This window comes from Vipera ursinii (genome assembly GCF_947247035.1).
Source record: "Vipera ursinii genome assembly, chromosome: 2".
Classification (NCBI taxonomy): domain Eukaryota; kingdom Metazoa; phylum Chordata; class Lepidosauria; order Squamata; family Viperidae; genus Vipera; species Vipera ursinii.
The window spans coordinates 130279258-130303986 of NC_139513.1; the positions used below are offsets into that span (position 1 = coordinate 130279258).

At 43.0% G+C, this 24729-nt stretch overlaps 1 protein-coding gene across 3 annotated transcripts; it reads left to right on the forward strand.

The window, feature by feature from the left end:
- Window positions 1-3207: 3207 nt before the first annotated feature.
- Window positions 3208-24467, forward strand: CDC42EP4 (CDC42 effector protein 4). Of its 3 annotated transcripts, none has more exons than XM_083351401.1 (2): window positions 3208-3315; window positions 21710-24467. In XM_083351401.1, the coding sequence occupies exon 2, from the start codon at window positions 21818-21820 to the stop codon at window positions 22838-22840; it is 1023 nt and encodes a 340-aa protein (XP_083207527.1). In that variant the 5' UTR covers window positions 3208-3315; window positions 21710-21817; the 3' UTR covers window positions 22841-24467. The 3 variants fall into 3 exon arrangements, with proteins under 3 accessions (XP_083207527.1, XP_083207528.1, XP_083207529.1); XM_083351402.1 differs by lacking the exon at window positions 3208-3315 and adding an exon at window positions 5084-5247; XM_083351403.1 differs by lacking the exon at window positions 3208-3315 and adding an exon at window positions 14478-14511.
- The last annotated feature ends 262 nt before the right edge of the window (window positions 24468-24729 follow it).

Sequence of the window (24729 nt, forward strand, 5' to 3'; positions counted from 1 at the left end):
CACCCAGCGTTTCTCCCCCATTCTAGCTCAGGAGACTGATTCTAATCTTTGCTCTTTTGCAATTCCTGCAGATTTGCATTGTTTCTATGGGGGCTTAACAACTGGCAGCTCTTCCAGGTAGGAGTTGATTGGAGTCATATATCAAGCCTCCTGTTCTTCAGAAGAGAACAAGAGAAGGAAGGTGCATTGCATGGTAAACCAGAAGAACTGTACCCAGCCCGGGGCTGGGGAGGAGGGGTTGGACTGGATGGTTTTAAAGGTTTCTTTTTAATCCATTTCCAGAGACATCAATTGTCTGAGATGTTCCTCTGGAATCAGTCATAGTGTTAAATACAGACAGCACCATTTTGCCCAGTTGGAAACACAGATGGGACCATTAAAAGCCTCCTCCATCAGAGCAGGATTCCCTTTTTGTTATCATGTTGGGCTGCTGTCCAAGCAGAGGTGGAAGATTATAGAATATTTCTGGCAAATCTCCACAACCTGAATGTTTGATCAAAGGGAAAGATTTAGCTAAGAAAGAAGAAGTAATTCTACTCTCTGAATTGTTCTCTGAGTCAGTATTTATACAAGAACAAGGCCGGTAAGGGAAAAATTCAAAATCCAGAAATCAGACTCTGGTTTGTATATCTGTGATGAAATATATACAGTAAAATAATTTGAAGAGAGGCTTGACGTGACCAAGAATTGTAACCAACATACAATTGACAGATTGCAGAACTTCCATCCCAAAATGAAAAATGTCAAAACATCTGAGATGGCATTATATTCCATGCACTAAATAGGGAAACTATCTTGACCGGTTCAGACTCAGAGACATATTATCAGTGAGAACTATAGCAGAGCTGGTCCTGCCAATTAGTAGGGTGAGATAAGGCAAAATATTAGAAGAGGTGGGAAGATCAGCCACAGGTTGAAGGACAAGGGTGTGAGTGTGTGCATGCACATAGTTCTGAGCTTGCCCCAATACACTCCCATATTGTCATCATGTACAATATATCAGTCACTCTACTGGACTTTGGAATGTGAAATCCAGAAATGGGTCGTTCATGTCTCTCAAAAGGTGCAGTCATCACCTCTATAACTGAGACTATCCACCTTGCTGCTGGTGAACCTCTCCCTCTTTCCTTCAATCTTTCCTAGAATTCCCTTTTTCTAGAGAGTTAGGTTTTCCCATAATGTACCCAAAGTAAGATAATTCAAACTTGGTCATTTGTGAAAACTGTGGCTTGATTTGTTCAATTATCCATTTGTATGTTTTCTTGGCTGTCCATGATATTCTTAGGAGTCTTCTCCAACACCAAACTTCAAAAGCATTAATACTCTTTCTGTCCTACTTCTTCTAAGTTCCCCTTTGGCTTCCATGGTATGCCACAAGGAATATCACAGCTTGCAGGATTCTGATCTTTGTAGGTACAGACATATTGCAGCATTTGAGTGTCTTTTCCAAGGCCTTCATGGCTGCTGTGCAGAGTGCTAATTTGCAATGTATTTCTTGTCTGCTTCTTCCCTTACAGTTGATGGTTGATTCTAAAAGGCAGAGGTTTTCCATCACTTCTATATGTTCATTATCAGTTCTTAAGCTATTTGTTCTACCTACTATCATTAGTTTGATCTGATAAACTGACTTATGGCTGTTTTTCACACTTATGACCATGACAGCATCCCCATGATTAAAATTCGGATACTTGGCAACTGCATATATTTATGACAGTTGCAGTGTCCTTCTGACAAGCAGTCAATGGGGAAGCTAGATTCACTTAAGAACCGTGTTAGTAACTTAACAACTGCAATAATGCACTTTACCAACTGTGGCAAGAAAGTTGTAAAATGGGATAAAACTCCCTTAACTGTCTTGGTTAGCAACCAAAATTTTGTGCTCAATTGTGGTCTTGAATTGAAGACTATCTCTAGTCAATGATAAAATACATAGGGAGAATCAAGTTAATTTCCCTCTAGGGGGCAGCCCCTGGTTAACCTGGGATCATCTTGAAAGTAGAGTCAAGTAGAGTCAAACCTGGTTACTACTCAGATGGGTGACCTCCAGGAAATACCAGAACTGTAGACCATCTACCCATAGAGTCATTTTTACCCCAGTGACCTTGTTCACGAAAGTTTTTAAACCCTGGATCTTCCTACAGATCTTGGGCTACTCCCGGTGTAGGATCCTTCTCAGTTATAAGGCTTGTGGTTGTAGTCCTCACCCCATACATGTTATTTTCTGGGCTGTATTTTTGAATTGTTTTGATATTGTGACAGAATCAGCCAGTTTTATGTATTTACTAAATCAGCGTTTCCCAACCTTAGGAACTTGAAGATGCGTGGACTTCAACTCCCAGAATTCTGGGAGTTGAAGTCCACGCATCTTCAAGTTCCTAAGGTTGGGAAACGCTGTACTAAATAGATTAGGCTAAGAGTCAAAAACATCCTGGGAAAAACCAGAGCGGACCCCTTTCATATTCCTGCCAAAGAAACTGCAAAGATGCAGCTAGGAAGTTACCAGGAAGCAACCCAATTTGAACGGACTTCGATAAGAAGTAATCAAATTAAAACAAGCTTGTTACCCCCCCCCCCACCCCCACACACCGTGGCCACCTTTTAGGATGCCCTCACCAACAGCAATTCCCTGGCCAAAACTAAGATGCATTAGAGAGCAATTTTTTTTTTCTATCTGATCACTATGCTGTTCTTTCTCAGTATGTATTCATAAATAATTATAATCAATTTACACATCGCAGAACTCCTAAAATATCTGGCTGGAAAGACATTTTGTTTCAGGTAGATTTCCAATGGGGCTTATCGAAAGGCAATATGTACTCTTTTTTTGCGGTGCACAAATCCCGTGTGGGGTCACTTTCCACCCCCACACACACCCCAAATCCGTGGCCCATGAATTATGACGGCACAGAGGCGGCATCGCTGCAGGGGGCCAGGTGCAATAGGGACCCCAAAGCCCCCCTTTTCTTTTCAGAGAAGACCCAGGAGGGAGCGGGAGGGGGAGTGGCACTCCAGGCCGTCTTCGGCTCTGAGACCGCCCGGGAACGGCCAAGGAGACAATTCCGCTTTTGAATGGAGGAGGCCTCGGCTGGCCCGCTGACGTCGTGTCCTCCTATTGGGCCGAAGGTGCTATGACATCACCGCCCGGAGAAGCGGCCGGGGAGGGGAGGCCGGACCAATTTGATTTGTTTGAGCAGTTGGAAGCCGGAGGGGGAAAGCGGGCGGGCTGGCTGGGCATGGAGCTGCGCGAACCGAGGGGCCCCTCAGCTGTTGCGCCGGCCACCAGAGCAGCGCCGCCTCGGTCCTCCTCCTCTGCAGGTAGAGCGCCTGGCGAGAGACGGGAGTGACGGGCGGGCGGCATAGCGCGAGCCCGGGCGCCGGGGTGGCTTTGGGGGGGGGGGCGTGTGCGGGAGAAGCCCGGCGAGGCAGGTAGCTTAGTCCTGGCGGCTGGGAACGACGGGGCTTTATTTATTTTTTTTTTTTGCGTCCGTCACCTCCGAGGCCGGCTTAAGAGAAGGAAGGCAGGGAAGAGCGGTCGTTCGCCGGAGGGCTGCCCCCTTTCGCCGGCGGCTGCTCCTCCGGCTGGCTCGCTCGGGAACCCGGCGCGGGAGGCTGGGGTCTGCTTCTTGCAGATTTGTTCCGACCCTCCCGTCCCTTTGAACCAGCGTTTCCCAACCTTAGGAACTTGAAGAGGCGTGGACTTCAACTCCCAGAATTCCCCAGCCAGCATAGCTGGCTGGGGAATTCTGGGAGTTGAAGTCCACGCCTCTTCAAGTTCCTAAGGTTGGGAAACGCTGCTTTGAACCTGGCCTTCCTCCTTGGAGGGAGAGATGGAAGGCTACGCTGGGGCTGAAGCAGAGGAGAGAGCGCGGGGTGGGGAAGAAGACCGCAGCTAAGGACCAGGGGTTTCGCCCGCCTCTGCCCGAGTCCTCCCCATTCACGAAAGGCGGCGGGCAAATGTAAAAAAAAGCCGGCAGCGCCTGGGCTGTGTCCGCGGGCTGCCAGCGGGACCGCCTCGTCCTCTCGCCGGGAGTGTCTTGTCGGCGTCCCCTTGATGGCCCTTCCCCTCCCTCCCCCCCCCCGCACAGCTCCCAGGGAGGCAGAGAGAGGGGATGGAGTGTGTGTGGGGGGGGGGGGAGGGGGGGACACAGTCGGGAAGGGCGCCCGGATTCGTCGCGCTTTGTTTGGATTCAGGCCGGGCTGAGAAAAGCGGCGGCTGTTCTTGCGTGCCGAGTTCGGGCTCTCGCTTTTGCAAAAGCGTGGGAACCCTCCCAGGTTGGACTCGTTTGTTTCGGGGGTGGGTGGGGGGGTGGGTGGGTGGGGAAAGCGGCAGCTGTTCCATTGTCTCGAAGGGGGGGGCGGTGTGTGTGTGGGGGGGTGGGTGGGTGGGTGGGTGGAAGAGAGAGAGAGAGAAAAGCAATAAATCGGAGCGCGTCTCTTTTAAGATCCGGGGAATGGATGGAGCGGCTCGATCGCGGCTCGCCGGGTGCGCGTGTGGTATAAAGCCGAGAGCCAAATGCGAGCCTCGGGGAGAGTTGCGGCGGGGCGCCCTCGAATCAATCCCTGGATTTGCCCAGGTGGAAATGCACTTGGAGAGGGGAGGGCGCGGGAGGGAGGGAGGGGGAGGGCGCGGGAGGGAGGGAGGGGGGCTCCCGGTATTTTGTAAGCGGAGGAGGAACCCAACGGACGATAAGGGCAGGATGGATCGCCGCGGGGGGGGGGGAAGTCAAGAGCCGCTTTGCTGTCTGGCGGACGCCGGGTGTGGATCCACGCCGGGATCCACACGCCGGGTGCGTGTGTGTTACGACGCCGAGAGCCAAGGGCGAGCCTCGGGGAGAGTTGCGGCGGGGCGCCCTCGAATCAATCCCTGGATTTGCCCAGGTGGAAATGCACTTGGGGAGGGGGAGGGCGCGGGAGGGAGGGAGGGGGGGCTCCCGGTATTTTGTAAGCCGAGGAGGAACCCAACGGACGATAAGGGCCGGATGGATCGCCGCGGGAGGGGGGGGAAGTCAAGAGCCGCTTTGCTGTCTGGCGGACGCCGGGTGTGGATCCAGGAGAAGGGAGGTTGTTCCTTCCGGACGATAGCCGATGCCTTTGGAAAAGGAGGTCAGGTTTAAAAGGGACAAAACAGCCTTGATTGGGGGTGGGGGTGGGGGACGCTGAATGAACTTGCGGGAAAGCTGTGGTCTGGTTCTGACATTGCCTGAGCTTTCTCCCCGCCCCGTCTACTCAGCCTTCCATCCTTCCGAGGTAGGTAAAATGAGGACCCGGATTGTTTGTTGGGGGCAATTAAGCTGACTTTGTAATAATGCCGCTTGGGGTGTGTGTGTGTGTGTGTGAAAGCCCTAACAAGCAGGCATATACAGAGAATGAAGGCTACTGCTAAGCTTGTAAGCCGCCCTGAGTCTTCGGAGAAGGGTGGGATATAAATGGAATTAAAATAAAAAATAAATAAAATAAAGTATGCTGTGCGAAGGATTAACTGCAGCCAAAAGTTGGAAACGGGGGGGGGTAGCACGATCAACACCTTAGAACAGGGGTCTCCAACCTTGGCAACTTTAAGACTTGTGGACTTCAACTTCCAGAATTCCCCAGCCAGCTTTGCTGGCTGAGGAATTCTGGGAGTTGAAGTCCACAAGTCTTAAAGTTGCCAAGGTTGGGGACCCCTGCCTTAGAAAATCCATTGAATCAACTCCTCTTGGAGCGGCAGTTGAGAGATCGCTCTTCTCGTGGGCTTGTTGTTTGCAACCCTTCTCTCTCCCCCCACCTCGTTTTTTTCTTCCTTTTAACGCACTCGGATTGCAGCCCTCCGCGATTGTTTCAAGGTGCCTAGTGGCAAGGATTTTGCCCTTCTGTCTGGTCTACAGTATTGAAATTCTGTTCCAAGGTATTGAGGATGCAGCTTCACAAAAGAGCCCTGAACTGGAATTCAGGACAAAAGGAAACGGCTAGGCTAGGGGTTTCACTCCTCTTCCCCTCTGCCTTGCTTTAAATTTCAAGTTGCTTTGCCAAGTTCTCTGTGAGTGGCTCCGTTGTGCAGCTTTTCGATCCGTTCCTGCAAGAAACGAGGATAAACTTGTCTCATTAACCAGGGCTCAAAGCTTTTGAGCAGGGGTCTTCAAACTTGGCCCTTTTATGACTTGTGGACTTCAACTCCCAGAATTCCTCAGCCAGCAAAGCTGGCTGAGGAATTCTGGGAGTTGAAGTCCACAAGTCATAAAAGGGCCAAGTTTGAAGACCCCTGCTTTTGAGGCTGGTTCCATGAGGATATTTCCTGGCTCTTAGAAACTAAGGCAGCCTGCTTAGTTTGCAATGCACGATATGTGACCTATGCTGGAAAAGGGATGCTCTTTTCAGCGCGCTGGCAGAGTTTGACAAATGTGTAGGCCAGTAATACCTGGATATGAATTATTTATCTGAGCTGCTTCAGGCATGCACACACATAGACAAACCACACTTGTACAGTTTTCTGTGATCAGAGAGGATCACTAATGAATGGTTTAAATATTAGTGGGTTGTGTTGTCTCACTGTTCCAATGAACTCTATATTCTTGCTATCTAAATAGTTGCGAGTATGGAATGGGTAAAATGTTTTCAATGCCTGACAATTAAGAACTTAAATTAACTACATTGCATTTTCTCAGAGTTTTGCCGACATGTAGCCTGGGTAACATGTATGCTTACACAGAAGTAAAGTCCACTGAGGTTAGTAGTAGTATTCCATGAAATGTGTGCCACTTTCTGGAACTTTGGCTGAATTACTTCCTCAGTTTACTATCTGAAAACTTAGTTGTTTCTTGGAAGGAACAGAGCAATTAAAATTTTACAAAACTGCAACAAGCTTGTGAATTTTGAGAACTGTTCATAAAGGAAATTGCTTAGAATGGGAGGAAGAACCATGACTGAATTGGGGGCCACATTGAAAAGTATTATTTACCCAGAAGGAACAGGTTCCTAAATTTAGGATGTTCCCTTTATGAAAATGGAAGTTTGAAAAGAAAAACTCCTTTGTCTTTGCTATGTAAACTATTTGGGAGAACAGAAGTAGTATTTCTTTCAGGTAAATAATACAGATTTGTTTCTCCTTGGCAACACTGATGCTATTGTTTTCTAGAATTTAAGAAGTTAATATTTAGAAGGGCGTAATTACAATAGTTACAGTAGGTAGCAAGAGATCCTGGTCTACAAATCTGGAACATTCATCTGTGCTAATTCTGGCCTCTTCACTTGTAATTTGTAGCTCTAATAATTGTATTAAGTAGTTGGGAATAAAGTCATCTTCATCAACAGGAATCTGGTCTTTCAACTTAAGTCATTTATACTTGTGAAGCTTTTTCTTTCCTCTAGCAATTTATGCTGGAAAGTGAACTTGGGCAGAAGTACGGCCTTTAAAGCAATTAAGATAATGGGTTTGAATCCCAACATGTTTGTGGCTAGACCTTCCAGTAGGTAATAAGAATTCAAACAAATTGTTTAAAAGGAGCTTAGCTACCCCTCAGGGTGAAAAGCAATCTTGGAGACTGCCTGTGTGGCTTCTGTTCTAAGTGGTGGTTTTTGCATAGCTATGCAAAAATTATCTAGGTGAATAAGGACCTTGAACTGATGTTGATGCCTAATTTCTTCCTATGCAGAGCTCCTGGGGAGCAATAGATTTGTTCACTCCCTCTTATATTAAGAGAAACAGTCAATAATGATAGTACTAACACACCAGCAAATGTATTAACTGAGTACGTGCATCTGTGATTTGTAAAACTGTTTACTTAAACCATTATATGAATTCATACAATATGGTAAGTCATAACCATAGTTTAGGCACTATAAGTGATTAGATTCCAGATGCCAAGGTGAATCAACTTGCATTATGATGTAGTATGATAGATGGATTCAATATCTCTTACAAATACACACATATGCTTTTTGTGTCTCTTTGATATAAACACAATAGTTTATTCCTAGGACGAACACAGTCCTTTTGTACTGTGACTCTTTAGACTGCTGTTAAAATGTGTCCACTGTTTGATATAGGCATAGCTATGAATTGGATGTTTCTTACTGGCTGGTTTATACAGCATGCCATGCTAAACTGGTTTGTGTGTCTTTAACTCAGTGTAGTACATAAATCCAACCAACACTGTTTATAAACCAAGATACATGGTTTAGTATCTTGGGTGAAGCCAGAGACAGTTTGTTAAACCACTATTAAGCAAGCTATGGCTCAGGGAGCCATGAACAGACTATCTGGAACAAGACTTTCTAAAGTAGGAGTAAGGGAGGTGGGTGCATTCCTTTTGAAAGCAGTGGGATCTTTTCCCTTCTCACCCTGTTTTTCCAGCCCTTCTGTGTGCCTGCTTGTGTGTCTTTTGATTTTAAAAAATGCTGTCTTTGATCAGGCCAATGCTTTGCTGTTATGCATGGTATGAAAATAAATCTAACCCTGAATAAAGCTAATTTGATTTCAACACCCTCAGCCTTGACTCCTTTCAAACAATTCCCACCAAACCCATACTTGTTTTCATGGCTGACTTTTGTCTGGGGTTGGCTGGCCAGGCAGACTTTTTCTACAATTGAGCTACCCTAGGAAAACTTGGTGAAGAGAAGGCTAAAATAAATACTGATGTTGGTTTATTGCATGTGCATAATGAACAATGGGCAATCGCTCTCCAGGAGAGGTAGTAAATCCTAGGTTTTCTTTTGATTGCTTTCATTTGAACTAAAGCTGTGAGTCCTGTTATAGTAATTTTTTTTGTGGTCTGGGGTTTGTTCATTTCGAATGGGTCTGCTGACAGCAGCACTTTGCTGAGTAACACATTCTGTATTCATTACTGGTATAATATCGGAATCATTTGAGTTACCAAAAGTCAACAATTTCCCCTAATTGCTTACTCTATCCAAGCAAACACTGCCATCCTATTGATTTGAGAAGCTTTGACTGAGGTATCTAAGTTCCTGCCAGAACCTGCTTTAAGCCAGTTTTGGCGTCAATATACAGAAACCAACTCTCTGCAGGAAAGTTCTGGTGACTCTCTTTATGCGTGGAACCAGGTCTTGGGCTGAAATAAAAGGTGAATTCTGAATGGTTTTTCAACTCTGTTTAATGTATATCCCAGGGATTTTCCAGTGATCTCCTGTCCAGACCTGCTGAGTTTTCTTGAGCTCACCGAAGGCCAGCAAGCTGCTGCCATCCACTTGGTCCTGTTCTGGTCCAGATGCAACTATGGTGGAACAAAGGCATACAAACTGCTTTTGTATCTTTGCAAGAAATAAAACCCTGCATGGACATATTCATAATGAAGCTGAAATCACCTTAGAAACATTAGAAGCTTTCCTTTTCTGGATCACAGTGTAGAGGTTTTTGTTTAGATGGAATAGATTCACCAGCTTCATTAATTCTACCTACTACTGAATTCTAGCATAGAAAGCTAAAACCTAAGGTTTGTGTCTTGATAAAATTTACAGGATTAACATAATTCATGGATTCTGTACTTGGATATTATAATGCTGACTGCAAGCACACTTCTGTGAATTTGTGCACTAGTTAGTGGGTTAAGGACAGTTCAGGTTTTATAATTAAAGTGATGGAGAATAAAAGTGCATCTTTCAATGTTTTAAGACTAAACTTTTGTTCTAGTTTGAATAAACTCAGTTTGCTGCACTAGATGATTAGAAAGAATATTTTTATTTTATACAAAGAAAACAATTGGGAGAGCAGGGATGGAAAAACTGGCATTTTAGGATTACAGCTCCTATAAGCCCCAGCCAATATGAACAGTGTTAGGTGAATTTTTGACTCCATACCATCTATAAGGTCTCCCTCCTAAATGCAAATTTACATCCTGGCAGTTTTTGAAGGTATTTTATTATACTCTGGTGTATAACAATCAGAATATTTTAAAACTGCCTGGATGGAGAAGCCAGTAATAAATGAAGCCATCTTGCACCGTGGTGAGGTTTAATTGAATTTTGACTCTATTCATCCTCAATAAAGGGAAATCACTTTTCTCAGGAACCTTCAAGTGGAACCAGTCTTCCTTATGTCAATAGAGGTAGAAATTAATTAAACAGTTTCAATATAATTAAAACATCTGTAGCCGATGAATTGGATCATGGTTCTGCTGAACTACGGTATGACAAGAGATGGCTAGTTTTGCTGCAGAGAAAGGGATTGTTTTAACTTTCACTGCTTGGCAGCTTTCCCCCCCCCCCCCCCTTAATTCTCCCACTACTAACCCATCAGGAACTCAAGTGTTTGTTTGCAGAGCTTGTTTTTTTGAAATTCTAGCTTCTAAGTAGCACTTGATGTACCCTAGCTCTTGCTGCAATCTTATTTCAGCCCCTCATGAAGAGGGTATTTCACACCTCCTATTCTGGTCCTCTGTTCTTTTCCATCTTCTGAAGAGGATTCCTGAGGACAAGCTAGTTTAAATTTAGTATTTGAAAATGGGTGTAACTAGTCCAGGTATTTTTTTTCAATCAGTCCAGCAAGAATTCTGATCAAAGGGTAGATTTCATGATCAAGGCCTTAACCTACGAATTAAAGAAATATTGGAGTTTGAAAAGAGAAGAATGTACAGTAGTAAAATATCTATCAATAGAAATAAATTCATTGGCTCAGATTAATATTAATATTAACAATATTAACAATCTAGATATTAACAATCCTGCCATTAGCTAAAAGCTACTCCTACTTAAATTATGGGTGTCAAAGAGAAGGGAGGCCTATTATAAGAATATTCTGGAATTGGCAGCACACGTTAAAGGATATCATTATCCACTCTGGCTGCTGTTTTTAGAGGTCTGTTTGAAGGGTTGTGGCCAAGTAAGGTTGAATCTGTGTTCTGCTAACTGATCAAAGCTCAGCTCTTATAACCTTTTCATCCCACAGAGTGCTGCCTTGTGATCCAACGTGTTCCTCTCAAGGCCTTCTGGGCCCAATTCCAGTGCTAGTCATGCGTTCAGTTGCTGAACTACAGCAAATGTGTAGCAAAGTTAATTTTTGATTGAAAAAGTCTGGCCTAAGAGGAGGTAAACCCATCCCCAAGGTTGTTTACTCAAAGAGCAAAGATTACACAGATATGCTTTCTTGAGAATATGATGAGACACATGTACCTGTTATTGAAAATCTACTTCTATTGGTAGATTTATTTATAGTTATTTCTTTTATAAATAACTCAAAGCGGTGAGCATTACTAATGCTCCTTCCTCCTATTTTCCTTACAGCAACCACCCTGTGAAATGGGTTGGGCTGTGAAGAGAGTGACTTGCCCAGATCACCCATCTTGCTTTCGTACCTAAGATGGCGCTAGAACTCAAAGGCTCTTGGTTTCTAGGCGAGCACCTTAACCATTGTGGGAGGGGAGGAGATTGATAATCCCATTGCTGTTTCCTTGCAATTACACATCTGTTTGCCTCTATGTGTGTGTGTACCCAGTCTGCATAATTTCCCAGAAGGCAAGAGGAGAAGCTGCACACAGGTTAATATTCCTCCTTGCAGGCCGGTAGGAAACAGCTGTCAGGAAAATCCAGGCATCCTGGTGAACCCTCAGCTTAAGACACAGAACTTAGTGGTTTCCTGATGACATGGTGTTCCTTGTGATGGAGATGTAGTTTTGTGGTCCCCTCCTGTGAGAGGAAACAGAAGAACTAGTACCGGGTGTAGTCATTCTAACTAAGAATTCTCTTTATTCTAAGAAAGTTTAAAGTGAGGGAAAATCCAGTACCTGGGCTTCTCTTAAGAAAAAAAATATGGTCTTCGTTTATGTGAATAAACATAGAGGGCTGCTCTTCTCTTACAGGATCTCTTTATTTTGTAGAGAATGTGGTTTCCTGCAGAGACAAATCTTAGGGCACTGAATATGAATTTGTTGGTCACAATAGGGAGAATAATGCTGCAGTTTTCATGAATGTGAATATATAGCATAATGAAGGTGATAAGGTTTTATTCCAATGCTAGAATAGAATAGAATAGAATAGAATAGAATAGAATAGAATAGAATAGAATAGAATAGAATAGAATTGGAAGGGGCCTTGGAGGTCTTCTAGTCCAGCCCCCTGCTCAAGCAGGAGAACCTATACTATTTCAGACAAGTGACTCTCCAGTCTCTTCTTAAAAACCTCCAGTGATGAAGCACCCACAACGTCTGAAGGCAAGCTGTTCTGCTGGTTAACTGTCTTCACTGTTAGGAACTTTCTCCTTAATTCCAGGCTGCTTCTCTCTTTGATCAGTTTCCAACCATTTTTTTCTTGTCCTGCCCTCTGGTGCTTTGGAGAATAGTTTGATCCACTCTTCTTTGTGGCAGCCCCTCAAATACTGGAATACTGCTATCATGTCACCCCTATTTCTTCTTTTCTTTAGACTATCCAAACACAAGTCCTGCGCCCGTTCTTAATACGTTTTAGTCTCCAGGCCTTTGATCATTTTAGTTTCTCTTCTCTGAACTTTTCCAAAGTCTCAACGTCTTTTTTGTAATGTGACCAAAACTGGATACAGTATTTCAGGTGTGGTCTTACTAGGGTTTTATAAAGCGGTACTAATACTTCATGTGATCTTGATTCTATGCCTCTGTTTATACAACCTAGGATTGTATTAGCTTTTTTGGCTGCTTCTGCACATTGCTGGCTCATAGTCAAGTAATTGTCCACTAGGACTCCAAGGTCCCTCTCACAGTTACTGTTTTTGAGCCAGGTCTCACCTTATCTGTACTTTTACCTTTGGTTTTTCCTGCCTAAATGTAAAACTTTGCTTTTCTCCATATTAAAATTCATTTTGTTGGATAGGGCCCATTGTTCAAGTTTGTCAAGATCTTTTTGGATCTTGAGCTTGTCTTCTGGGTTGTTGTCTATTCCTGCCAGTTCCTCAATTAATTTTAAACAGGACTGCTAAAGATGGAGCCACATTTTGTATGCCAAGTGAGTACGCATGTACCTCCCAGCCTCAGACCCTCAACATGAGTCTGTAATGTAGGAATGCTCTCTGGCCAAATAAGACCGTTGCCAGGATTCCCTGACAGCTTGTTCATTGCCATGGCTCAGATGTTTATTTTGGCTACAAGTGGACCTTTGTTTGTAATGAGCAATTCAATGCCTAAGCATGGCTCCTTGCAAAGTGGTTTGATAGTACACTAAAAGAATAATTTAGCAATTAAGAATGAAGATGAAGGAATAAAGAAATTGCTGTTTCAGTGTAATTGAAAAAGTGAGGATGTGAAGTATTCAGTTCCAATAGCATATTCTGATATGATCACTGCTGAAAGCTAGACAAAATCCATGTTTTGACTGTCCACCTAACAACACAAGGATCATCTTGTTTTCTGTAAAGTGATTTCTTTGGAAGCATTTTTTGCTAATCCTGTTGGATTGTTTGAGCAAATTTCATACTTGAATCCTCTCTAGCCATTTGAACAAATCAAATACCCAGTGTGCATGGTCTAACGATCTACTGAAATTATCTCAAATAGCTTGGCATTCAAAGTAGCTTTTTCCTATGCTTAGGATAGGACTAGACCAGAGGTCCCCAACCTTTTGGACACCAGGGACTAGTTCTGTGGAGAGACGTTTTTCCGCAGACTGGAAGGGGTGTAGTTTTGTGTGCTGTCTGCATCCCACAGATGGGGCTTTGCTTGTTGGTGGCATGCCACAGCCCGGTACTGGTCCACGGGCCGGGGGTTGAGGACCCCTGGACTAGACAACCCGTAATCCATTGGGTCATCATTTGAGAAATATTTCCTTGCCAGATTCCTCAATGCCTTCAACAAGGGTGGAGTTTCTAATATATTTGAAAAATTCGGGGAGATAATTCAGAGATGGGAAAGAGGCATGTTGAACTGGATAGTACAAACATCAGGAGTTGGATGAGAGTTAGCCCATTTGAAATATCTTAATTAAAAAAGTTTAGCCCTGTGATGCATCATTTTGTCCAGTTAAAAGTTCCAGACATAACAGTAGAAAGATTTCTGAGCTTAATTTTCTGCCAGCTCTCGTCCAAGTAAAAACATGCTTATCATAGGACATTGTATGTAATGAGTAAGGAGGAGAAATAAAAAATAGTCAAGGGGAACAAGGTTTTGAGAGAAAAAAAGTAATAATGCAAGTTGTAGAGAAACAGGACAGAGAGTTACTTTATTTTTGATTATACTGTAACCCAGGCTCATGCATGAAGTTGATGGGTAAGTGATTTAGGACAAAGAAAAGGAAACAAGTCGTTTGCTGCATCTTTATGCTGTGGACATGCTGTCAAAGATACAGTGAGGGTCACCAACTTGAAAAAGGACTGACAAGTTCATGGCTGCCAGGGCCACATTTGGATTGCGAGAGAGAGAGAGAGAGAGAGAGAGAGAGAGAGAGAGAGAGAGGGGGGGGGGGGGGAGAGGGGGAGAGAGAGAGAGGGGGAGGGAGAGAGAGAGAGAGAGAGAGAGAGAGAGAGAGAGAGAGAGAGAGAGATGCCTTAAAAATTGTCTGCTTCCTGGGGCTGAGAGAGAGTAACTAGCCCAAGGATACTGAACTGGCTTTGTGCTTAAGGTGAGATTAGAACTCATGGTCTCCCAGTTTCTAGCCTGGTGCCTCAAATACTATACCAAACACGCTCTCCTGCTTTCCATTACAATAACTGAAAAATATTGTTGTGATCCTTATATCATAGTTATCAAAAGCTTTATTATGCAAGTATTATGCATGTATCCTGCTTGTTTTTCCCCCCATCATAATCTACAAGTCACATGGATTCCAAAAAGTAATTATATGTATTCTTACTATCAAGAGCAGAATGTTTTAAACCATTTACTAATCAATGACAGCCACTTAAAAAATTGTGTCACTTGTACAGTGGAGCACCAAAGCTGGTAAAACACACTTTTATGTCTTATCTTAAATACGAATCAGAAAGGACTTTTGGTCTCAGTTTTACCAATAAAAAAACTACTTATTGATTAGTGATAAGACCCTTATTGGAAAGGCATGAATTCATCATCTCAAAACAATATTCCTGATTTGGATAACAACCTTGAGCATTCTCCTTCCCCTGTGTATAGTGTAGCTTTCCCCAACCTGCTGCTTGCCAGATGTGCTGGACTACAGCTTCCAGAACCATCAATGCCTGAGGTTTTGAGGATTTGTAGTCCAAGGGCTGGGTTGGGGAAGGCTAATATAGTAAACACCTCGGCTATTTGTAAATTGATGCATATGTGCTGCATGATCCAGTGATTTGACTTGCTCTATATCTAGATTCACTGTATGTCGCTAGGAGATTCTGTTTTGAAGAGTCATCTGAGGTTGAATCAGGAAATGCTGCCTCAGCAGAAGGCCTAGACAGTCTGTCCTTTCTATAGCTATCTGTCTCCTATGCCAATTCACTCTTAAAGGGCAGATTATATTGGTGGGTGTGAATGCGCTGGATCCATTCCAACCTGATATGTATGCATATTCTTTGCCTTTATTGACTTTTAATGGGGAAGAGCGAAGCTACTGCAGGCCATTAAAAAGCTCCATTTGGCTTCTCCTGAGTTCATGTCTAAGAAAGCAATCAATTCTGAGAAATATCTCTCAGCCTTGCATACAGAGGCTGCACCCACTATTACTCCCTGCCTCTGCATTGGAAAATCTCAATTACATCATGTTTTAGCTGGCCTGCAGAAAGATCTGCAGTGAAAACCAAATGGCGGTAATAAAAATGGCTTGCCAGCTTTCGTGATGAGAGCTGGTCTGCTGGAGTGAGGATCAATATAGATAATAGAAATAAGCAAATACAGATAGTCCTCGACTTTTGGGACCAGAATTTCCATCACTGAGCAATGTGGTCATAAAGCTCGACATACGACCACATTGCTTAGTATCGGCACTCTCCATTGATGTAAAAATCATGGGTGGTTAAGTAAACACCTACACCAAACCAGGTCATTCTGGCTTAGTCCTTCCCAGCCCCTAGCCTGTGTAAGGTAAGGAACTGCCTCGGCTTCAGCTCCTCCTACCCACCTTTCTCTCTCCCATCTCTGCTCTTTTGGCCGTCTTGCACCTTGCCTTGTGGGACAGCAAGTAGCATCAGAAATGCGTGGCTCCGAGGCTGCTTGCCACACTGCAGCTCAAGGGCTTCTTGGCATGGTAGGGCTGCAAGAAGTCGCAATTGCTCTGGAAGCCTGAGCCACCCCACCTGCATGGCAGAAAGCCCCAGCTGTTCCAGGAAACCTCAGCTAACCCAGCCTGGCCCCGGCCATTGTACCCTCGCCACCCTGGACTCCATAGCCCCTGCTGTCTTGCGCTCTGCCGCCCCCAACTGACCTCTGTCTTCTTGCTGCTGCTGTTGACAAGGCTTGCCCCTTTGCAAGACAGCTGAGAATGTAGGAGGCCATCTGCCCTGGTCTCATTAGGAAATCTTGGGAAGAAGGCCTCATGCGGCCAGCAGCTGCCTCCCAGAAGGGCCAGGCCAGGCCAGGCATGCTTGGCCAGCAGCAGCAGCAAGAAGATGGCAGAGGTCAGCTAGGGGGCAGGGGCTGCAAATGCAGAGGGTGAAGAGAGAGGAGACGGGTGGGTGGATGGAAGTTGAAGTGCCCTTGCAATTATAAATACAGATAAGCTGCCGGCACAAATTTTGATTATGTGACGGGGTGGGGATGGGGCACTGCAATAACTCTGGGGACTGGTCGTAAGTTCCTTCAGCACCACTGTAATTATGAACTCACTGAGTAAATGGTCATAAGTCGAGGACTATTCCAATGACAGTCGATCCTTCTTCCAAAATAGGACCAGAGATTGACAGTACTGAGGAAGAAGAAAAGGCTGTTGTGTTCTTTTTGACTCATCTTTCCTAGTGACTATTTGATCCAAAATTCATAAGGAATAACAGGGTTCCAGCTGTATTTTTGGGCAAAGACAGAATTTCTATTACAGAAAGCCAGGAAATATATACAAAAGCACCATTGACCAGATAAATCAATGCCTCTCTTCCTAGTTAACTTGCATCAACCCTGCTTCTTTAAGAAGGCCATCATAATAGATACTAGGATTACAAATCCTTGGAGGGCAGAATTCCTTATAACTTTGCAGCATAGCTTCTCCTCTGATGAGTTAAGGTGGCACTGAACATGACAATAGTGGACTGAAATTGTAAAAATCTCATTGGTTTTCTATATTTTTTTTTTGCAGCATTCCTGGTGTTTTCACTGCTATGTTAACTGGAATAAAAATACCATTGTTGAAACATGAATAGTAGAAATTGTTCAGCTAGGTAGTTGGTCAAGCAAAGGAGTATGGCTCATCTAATACTGCCCAGTGATGTGTGATCAAGCATGGTCAATAGATCAAACTACTTTAGAGACATGATGGGAACAAGAGTAAATTGAAAACTGTCTCCTAAATATTAGAACACATTTTTCATAGCAAGACTGGGGGTATGTCTAAAACCAAAAAATTGGTTCCTTTAGCTTAGTAAATTCAGTGACGGAGAACTTGACTCCTTCCACTGTATGGTCTTAATGAAGAATATTGTGAACTCAGCTGTATATATATATTCTGATGTGTGGAGACTGTCAGGGATTTGCGTCACTACTGTAAAGTTACATTCTGGAACCTCCATACACTGACTAAGCAAACAACACAGACTAGGATATTCCATGTCTAAATGTTGCTTACTTTGCATGATTTATTCTGCCTGTCACAAAAGGACAGATCTTTCTCAAGCTCTGTTCCCCAGTGACGGGGAAAGCCTGTCCCATTGCCAGGCCTAGTTTGTGAGGCCTTGACAAGTATTAGACTTTTATTGAATAAGCCCAGCCCTCTTTCTATAACAGGTAGAAGTTTGGATTTTACGTGAAGCCACAGCACGAAGTACGTTCAAGAAGTTGAGTCCCACCCCCCCCGCCGTTTGCAATGAGGACAGTACACGTATGACAGTTCACGTTGCAGAGGTTGTCCATCCCAATCTGCAACTTCTTTACAGCACTTGCTTTTCTCAGCTGAATTTCAGTCTTTCTGAACTGTAAGTTTACTTTCATGCCTATTCTGTTTTGAATTTCTCTTCTCCCATGATCACAGCAGGTGACATTCCTAGGTAAACTTGGCTGATCTTAGAAAAATTAAATAGCTTTGGTTAAATCTAGCTAGTATTTAGATGGAAGGCTGGATTGGGAAATTTAAAAAAAAATCTTGAAAGCAAGCAATGATGCACTACATCTATACTATTGTTAAGATGACTACATGTCTTCAGATGCTGAGTTCTACTCAAGACACTTTACTTTTAACCTTCCCCTTTTATTTTCTGCCTTTTATGTCCGATTCTCTGCAGTTTTCTTGGCAAGAGTTTTCAGACTGCCTCTTTCCAGGGGCCAAGAAAAAGTAACTGATCCACCCAGCTGGTTTTATATCCAAAGCAGGACTAGAACTCACTTTCTCCTAGTTTCCAACCTAATGCCTTAGTCACTGTACCAAACTGGCGCTTCCCTTCAGGCAATACAAATTTTAAATGGTTTTGTGATTTTAATGGAAATGAAAACATGTTTTGATTTCCATTCTTCCCCCCCTGGAATACCTTTACTAAGTCTCAGATCATAAAAGCAGTGCATTCAGATTCTGAAGCTGGCGCATTACATTAATCATTACAGTGTGACTGAACTAGTGACTTTTGCTCTCAAGCTTTCTTAAAGAGGACAGAAAACTGAACTGTTCAGAGTAATTTACAGATTTGAGGGTACCATTGCATGCTCTTCAGCGCTGCTCCTAAAATAAGTTGGGGCATGCTCATGTAGTACATGCAGTCATGTCATGTCTCTATGGCCAACTTGACAAAATGACAACCATAGGCAGGCTAAATCACTTGGGAGGGAATGGCATTACATCTGCCTAAGATGTGGGATGCTTGCCTATTGTGTGTGGTGCTTTCGGAGTAGACTACCTGATCAAAACAAGGATTAAGCAGGATTTACTTCTAACAGGGAGGTTCGCTATGCATGAGTAAGTCTTGTATTCTGACACAATTTGGCTAACCTGTTTCAGGCATTCTTTCAGGACTGAAAAAGATGTGATCTCACTTAAATCTGGCTCTGGCTACAACAAAGTGGGTTTTATTTATTTAAAAGATTTGCACAGGTGTCCTTACGTATCAACTGCAATTGGGAAAGGCAATTCTGTCACTAAGCAATGCGATTTGTAAAGTAAAACACCACAGGGCTGACATGACAACCCATCTTACAACATCAGTTCCACTTGTGGTTGTCAAGCAAATCACCTACGTTTGTTAAGCATAATGTCATGTGACCTTGCTGTTTCCTGCCAGCTTCCCCACTGACTTTCCCGCTCCAGAAGCTGGCTGTGAAAGTTGCAAATGATGATCATGTGACTGTAGGACACTATGACAGCTGCAGGTTTGAGAACTGGTCATAAATTTTCAGTTGCACTGTATTTTCAAATGGTCGCTGAACAAATAGTAAGCGAGGATTATCTTAAAGCATAGCTATGGGTGGCTACAGCAACAATCAAATTACAAAACAAAGTGACCCCAACAAGCCATCCATAGGCTCCTATCTCACTCCATCCCAATGCTGGAGGAAGAGCCAAGTCTGTAAGGCTTCCAGAAGTTTATGCGTGTGGAGATCCTATCCAGATCCTGGGTAGGGCCACTACGGAAAAGGCATGCTGCATATTGGCGTTAGAGGGCAATATTTAATCTGGGAAGAAGGGCCTGTGGAACATAGTTCTGAGTAGACTGGTAACACTGCTATTAATAAGCACAATGGAAGATAATGGTCATTCTTTGGTTAATTTTATTGCTGGATGTTGGTTTCAGACACTGATTATTTGACTTATTATGGAATGTGCTTTCTATAATGCCTTGCTGTACTTCGTTCTCCCTGCCTTCTGAAATGAGGAAACTAGAAGAGAGGCATAATGTTGTTTACAAATCACCCTAGTTTAGGGATTGACTTTGTCTTGATTTGCACACTTATTTTTTAAGTCACGGTTCTCTTTTCAAATTAATTTATTCCCCAAATACTAAGCTTCATCGGACCATTATTATCTGCTTGTGGTTCCAACCATTTTTTTTTAAAAAAAAACAAGATTGTTTCTCATCAGTTGCACTGCCCACAGTTGATGCTGTGTATAAACTGCTTCAGTGGAATTGAAGATACTTCCTACAAGTCGATTGAAGGTTTGATCCATTACTAATAGCTTGCTATTAACCAATGGAATTGGACTGAGGGATATGATAATTTTTCTACCAACTAGATATGCTTTTTCTTGTTTGATGCGAATCTGTATGTGCTGCCAGCAACATTTCTGTTCTGGATATTGTTGTTTTACTGGAAAACCATCTTTTTTAAAAGACTGACGGACTGACTGAATGGGAAGAGTACATCTTTTTAAAAAAACTATAAAAATCTTAAAACATTGAAGCAGGTTTAAGAAGTCGGTATGTAGAATATCAAAGTTTTTCATACAGTCTTAAGCCATGCTAAGAAGGTTTACATAATAAAAGAATATCAGCAGCACTGGGCATGGTATGTGGAGAAAATATTACCATAAATGATGTCACGGGCATTATCCAATAGGAGCCCATGTTACCTAACTGATACATATCTGTGGTAAGGTCAGGCCTATTAAAATATCTGTAAAACCAGTTTATCCACAAAGCAAGGCAGAAGCAAAATCTCTGAAAAAAGCAATATTTTGAATTTAACACTTTATGGCTAAAAGTACTGACAAAATAGTTGATCTTGATAGCAGCCAAATCTTGAGTAAGATTTCCTTTTAGACACAAAAATTGGGGAAATACTAACCCGTGAAAAACTTACTATTTCAGGGAAAATGGAGTGTGTTTCACAAATGAATGAACAGACGTGTACATTAGAGAGAGAAGAATAGAAAAGCATAGTCTTAAGAATTCTTCAGTTGTCTTGTGAGCATAACCCACAGTTCTTTTGTGGAACTGGTGGGCCTTTTGTATTTGCTCTCAGATTGCTATACAGCCTGCAAATCCTACTTCCAAGCAAATAAGAAATTTCTGCAAGGGAGGGAAGGTGGCGAGTTAGTTTTTAATGTCCACGTTTAATCATGATTACATACAGTCTTCATTGCCACTGAGATTTTAAGTTGCAGTCCTGTAGTCTTGTTCACATTGTAAAGCGTAATCAGCCAGGGCCCTTTTTTTAGGGAGGAATTTCTGAAAACAATTTCTCTGTCTCTTGTACAGGTGGTCCTCAATTACAACCATGTGTTTACTGACTGTTTGATGTTACAACAGCACTAAAAACGTAACTTACGACCCGTTTTTTACACTTACAACCATTGCAGCATCACGTGATCAAAATACAGATGCTTTGCAACTGGCACGTATTTATAACAGTTGCGGTGTCCCGGGGTCATGTGATCCCCTTTTACAACCTTTTGACAAGCAAACTCTAGGGAGCGGTCTGATTCACTTAACAGTTGTGTTACTAATTTAACAACTGCAGTGATTCACTTAACAACTGTGGCAAGAAAGGTTGTAAAATGAGGCAAAACTCACTTAAATTTTGGGCTCAGTTGTGGCCGTAGGTTGAGGACTACCTGCATGCAGGAGACAGAACAGTGGCCTTGTAAGAACGTTCAGCTGTCAATCTTTCAAAATAGTCTTGCCAACGATAAAAGCGAAAAGCTAGAGAGGCCTGAGGAATTGCTTCTCAGAGAGTTACAAAAATGAAGTTGGCATTTCCTTTCTTCAGCTGTGTTGTAACATTTTTTCTCTTTTTTAAAGTTTTAGGCTTGGAATATTAGAAGGCCAGAAGAGGTTTGAGGACTCCCTGAGGAACCACAGAAATATACTTTGATCTGCGTGCAACCCAAGTTCACACTTCTAACAAAAATGCCTATATTGAAGCAGCTGGTGACAAACTCTGCTAATCCTAAACGCCGGTCTCGGGCTGATCTGACAACGGAGATGATCAGCGCTCCACTTGGCGATTTCCGTCACACCATGCATGTGGGTCGGGCTGGGGACGCCTTTGGAGATACCTCCTTCCTCACTAGCAAGGGTGGGGAGGGAGAGCAGGAAGCTACGGAGGAGACTGGCTCCTTCTCCAAACCTGGCCTGCTCTCACGGAGGTTTCGCAGCAGCAAGCGGTCTCATTCTGTGACCCGTGGTGACCGGCGGGACATGTTGGGCTCTCTGAGGGATTCAGCTATTTTTGTGAAGAATGCAGTATCCCTACCCCAACTCACCGAGAAGGAAGCAGACAAGAGTGGTGGGAAGCAGCTTCCCAAGAGCCTCTCCTCCAGTCCTGTGAAGAAAACCCCTGAGGAGAATATCCTTCAAGAGAAACACAGAAATGGTGCTGCTGAAGTCGTCAACTCCAAGCCCCACAGTCCTGGCTCGGAAGAGCATGATTTTGGGGATGTGACTGATTTGCCTTTAGTCATCCCCAAGGACAGCTACGGCATGAAGCATGCCGAGTCCATCCTTTCTTTCCATATTGATCTGGGGCCTTCCATGTTAGGGGACGTCTTGAGCATTATGGATAAGGACTTGTGGGAACAAGAAGACTCTGGTTACCATGGAGTAGAGGACCCCCAAAGGGAAGTTGGCTCCATAGAGACAGCAGCCCAGTGGTTTAGCCATGAAAGCAAACTTGTCCTGGATTCTGTGATTCAAAATGATGGCCACAGAGTGGTCACTTACAGTCCTGGATCGGCTCGCAGCATCACCAGTCGTACGACCATAGACAGCAGTTCAGTCTCCAGCTGCGTGTCCATGGGGGAGGAACAGCGAAGCGTAGCCTCTAAAGGACCTAGCCACAGCCTTCCAGGTGATAGGAGGCACAACCCTGTGAAACAGCCAGAGAAGGAATTCTCCTTCATGGATGAGGAAGATGAAGAGATAAGAGTATGAAAAGCCGTATACTCCCTTTGAGTTGAAGGAGAAAATGCAATTGAATCTGGAATAAACAGCATGATACGAAAAAAAAAAGTTTTAAATGCTTTCACCGGCCTTCTTAGGCTGCAGATTTCATCATGATTATTTTCTTAAACAGCCTGCTGGAAAAAGTTTCTTTTTTCTTTCCCCATTTGGGGGTATCACAAGGGTCAAGCTGGAAATCACATACGGTATAAATGGTGTTCTGTACTTTTAAAATAATTGATTCCTATGTTCATAGGGATGCCTAAAGTAGATGCTTGAAGATATTTGGAAAAATGTTTCCAGGCACAAATCTGGCATATTTAAACTTCTTTTGAAAAGGTTAGCTCTTGGTTAACTTATCTACTTGCCTGTTTAAAGCAATACAGAGCTGAATATTAGGACAAAGCTCAGAAGCACTAGTTTCCCTATTAATAAGTAAATATATATATTTTCCGTTTTCCTGTACCTTTGTACTAGTGCTTCTAAGATTTTTTTTCTTTGTATTTCCAAGAATTCCTTTCTTGACCAAGTTATTATATGTTTGCAGAAAGGAAAAAAAAGGAGTTTGAAATAACCAAATCTTTCAAATCTACATATTTGGATGCCAATAATTTCCTCCTTTGGGCAGACCTCTGGAAGTATTTAAAACCAATGGAAATCTCATTATATTTCTTTTTAAAAATCATATGACAGAACTCTTTGGAAAGCAGATTGAGAAGAATTGCGCCTCTTATGTCTGCCATCTACAGTAGGACCTTCTCTTAGTTCTTGAGGGAACCATAGATGGAAAGAATAAAAATGTTAACCTAGCTTGAAACAGACTTCCCCATTTCTAAAATTTGTTACCATTTACAGTGACCACGTGGCTCTTTCTACAGTAGGAAAATACTCTCGGAGATGCATAAAGCTGCTGAGAGAAAAATATCGCAACAAGGTTGGTCAGCCTGGCTACCCATTACTAAAAAAAAGGTTAATTTATTTTCCTCTTCAGGATTTTCCTCTGAGTAAGCAAATGGGATGTCCTAAGAACTGTCTATGTCATTAGATCAACCCGCCAGGGATGAGGACAGAGAGACAATTGGGTGAATGCTGCTGACTTGCATGTCTTCAGATGTAAATGTCCCCCAAGTAACCTAACCAGATAGGGCTTCATTCTTTCTTAGTTTTTATTTCTTTAAAATGTATCAGCAGAGCTGACTGAAGCACAAAGAGCTTAGCATTCGTCATTCCAGGAACAATGGAGAAGGGCAGTGCTGAGTTCCTTCCCTTTGAAACTCATTTCAGTTAACTACCTTCTCGGCATCTTTAGGAGGTGCTCCTAACATTCCTGTCTCAAAGATGGATTTTATTTGGGGTTGGTGGGTGGGGGTATTTTTCTTTGTTGGCCTTTATATTTTGCTGGGCATTAAACACTAAATTGCTTTCTTATTTTTTTTAGATTTATATATATGTGTGTGTTATGTATTAGATGGGCCCAGTCCTTTTGGAGAAGGAATATTCTTTGGCTGTGATTTGTGTATGTACATGGTATTTGTTCCATGCATCTGATGGAGGAGTTTGTTTTTTTTTTTTAAAAAAAAAAGTGTTTGTTTTCAAATACAAGGAAATTAAACTATAGTGAGGAAAACAATTGTTTTAAAATGTGGACTGTTTGTGTGCTTAGGGGTAAAGGATTGAAATCAGACAGCGATCAGATGATTCAGTATTCTCATTATATAAAGTTGGCTAGTTAAAAACACCTGAATGGCTCAGTCATTAGACAATCATAAGCTTTAAAGTGCAGTGGTACATTTTCTGATCTTGCATCTTTGTTGTGGAAAAAGAACAATTCTTATCCTTTCCATACGTTTCTCCAGAAATCTATGAAGCACATATTCTGA

What these genes read in the sequence shown, in the direction of transcription:
- CDC42EP4 (XM_083351401.1), top strand. Translation starts at nt 21,818, where the DNA reads ATGCCTATATTGAAGCAGCTGGTGACAAACTCTGCTAATCCTAAACGC.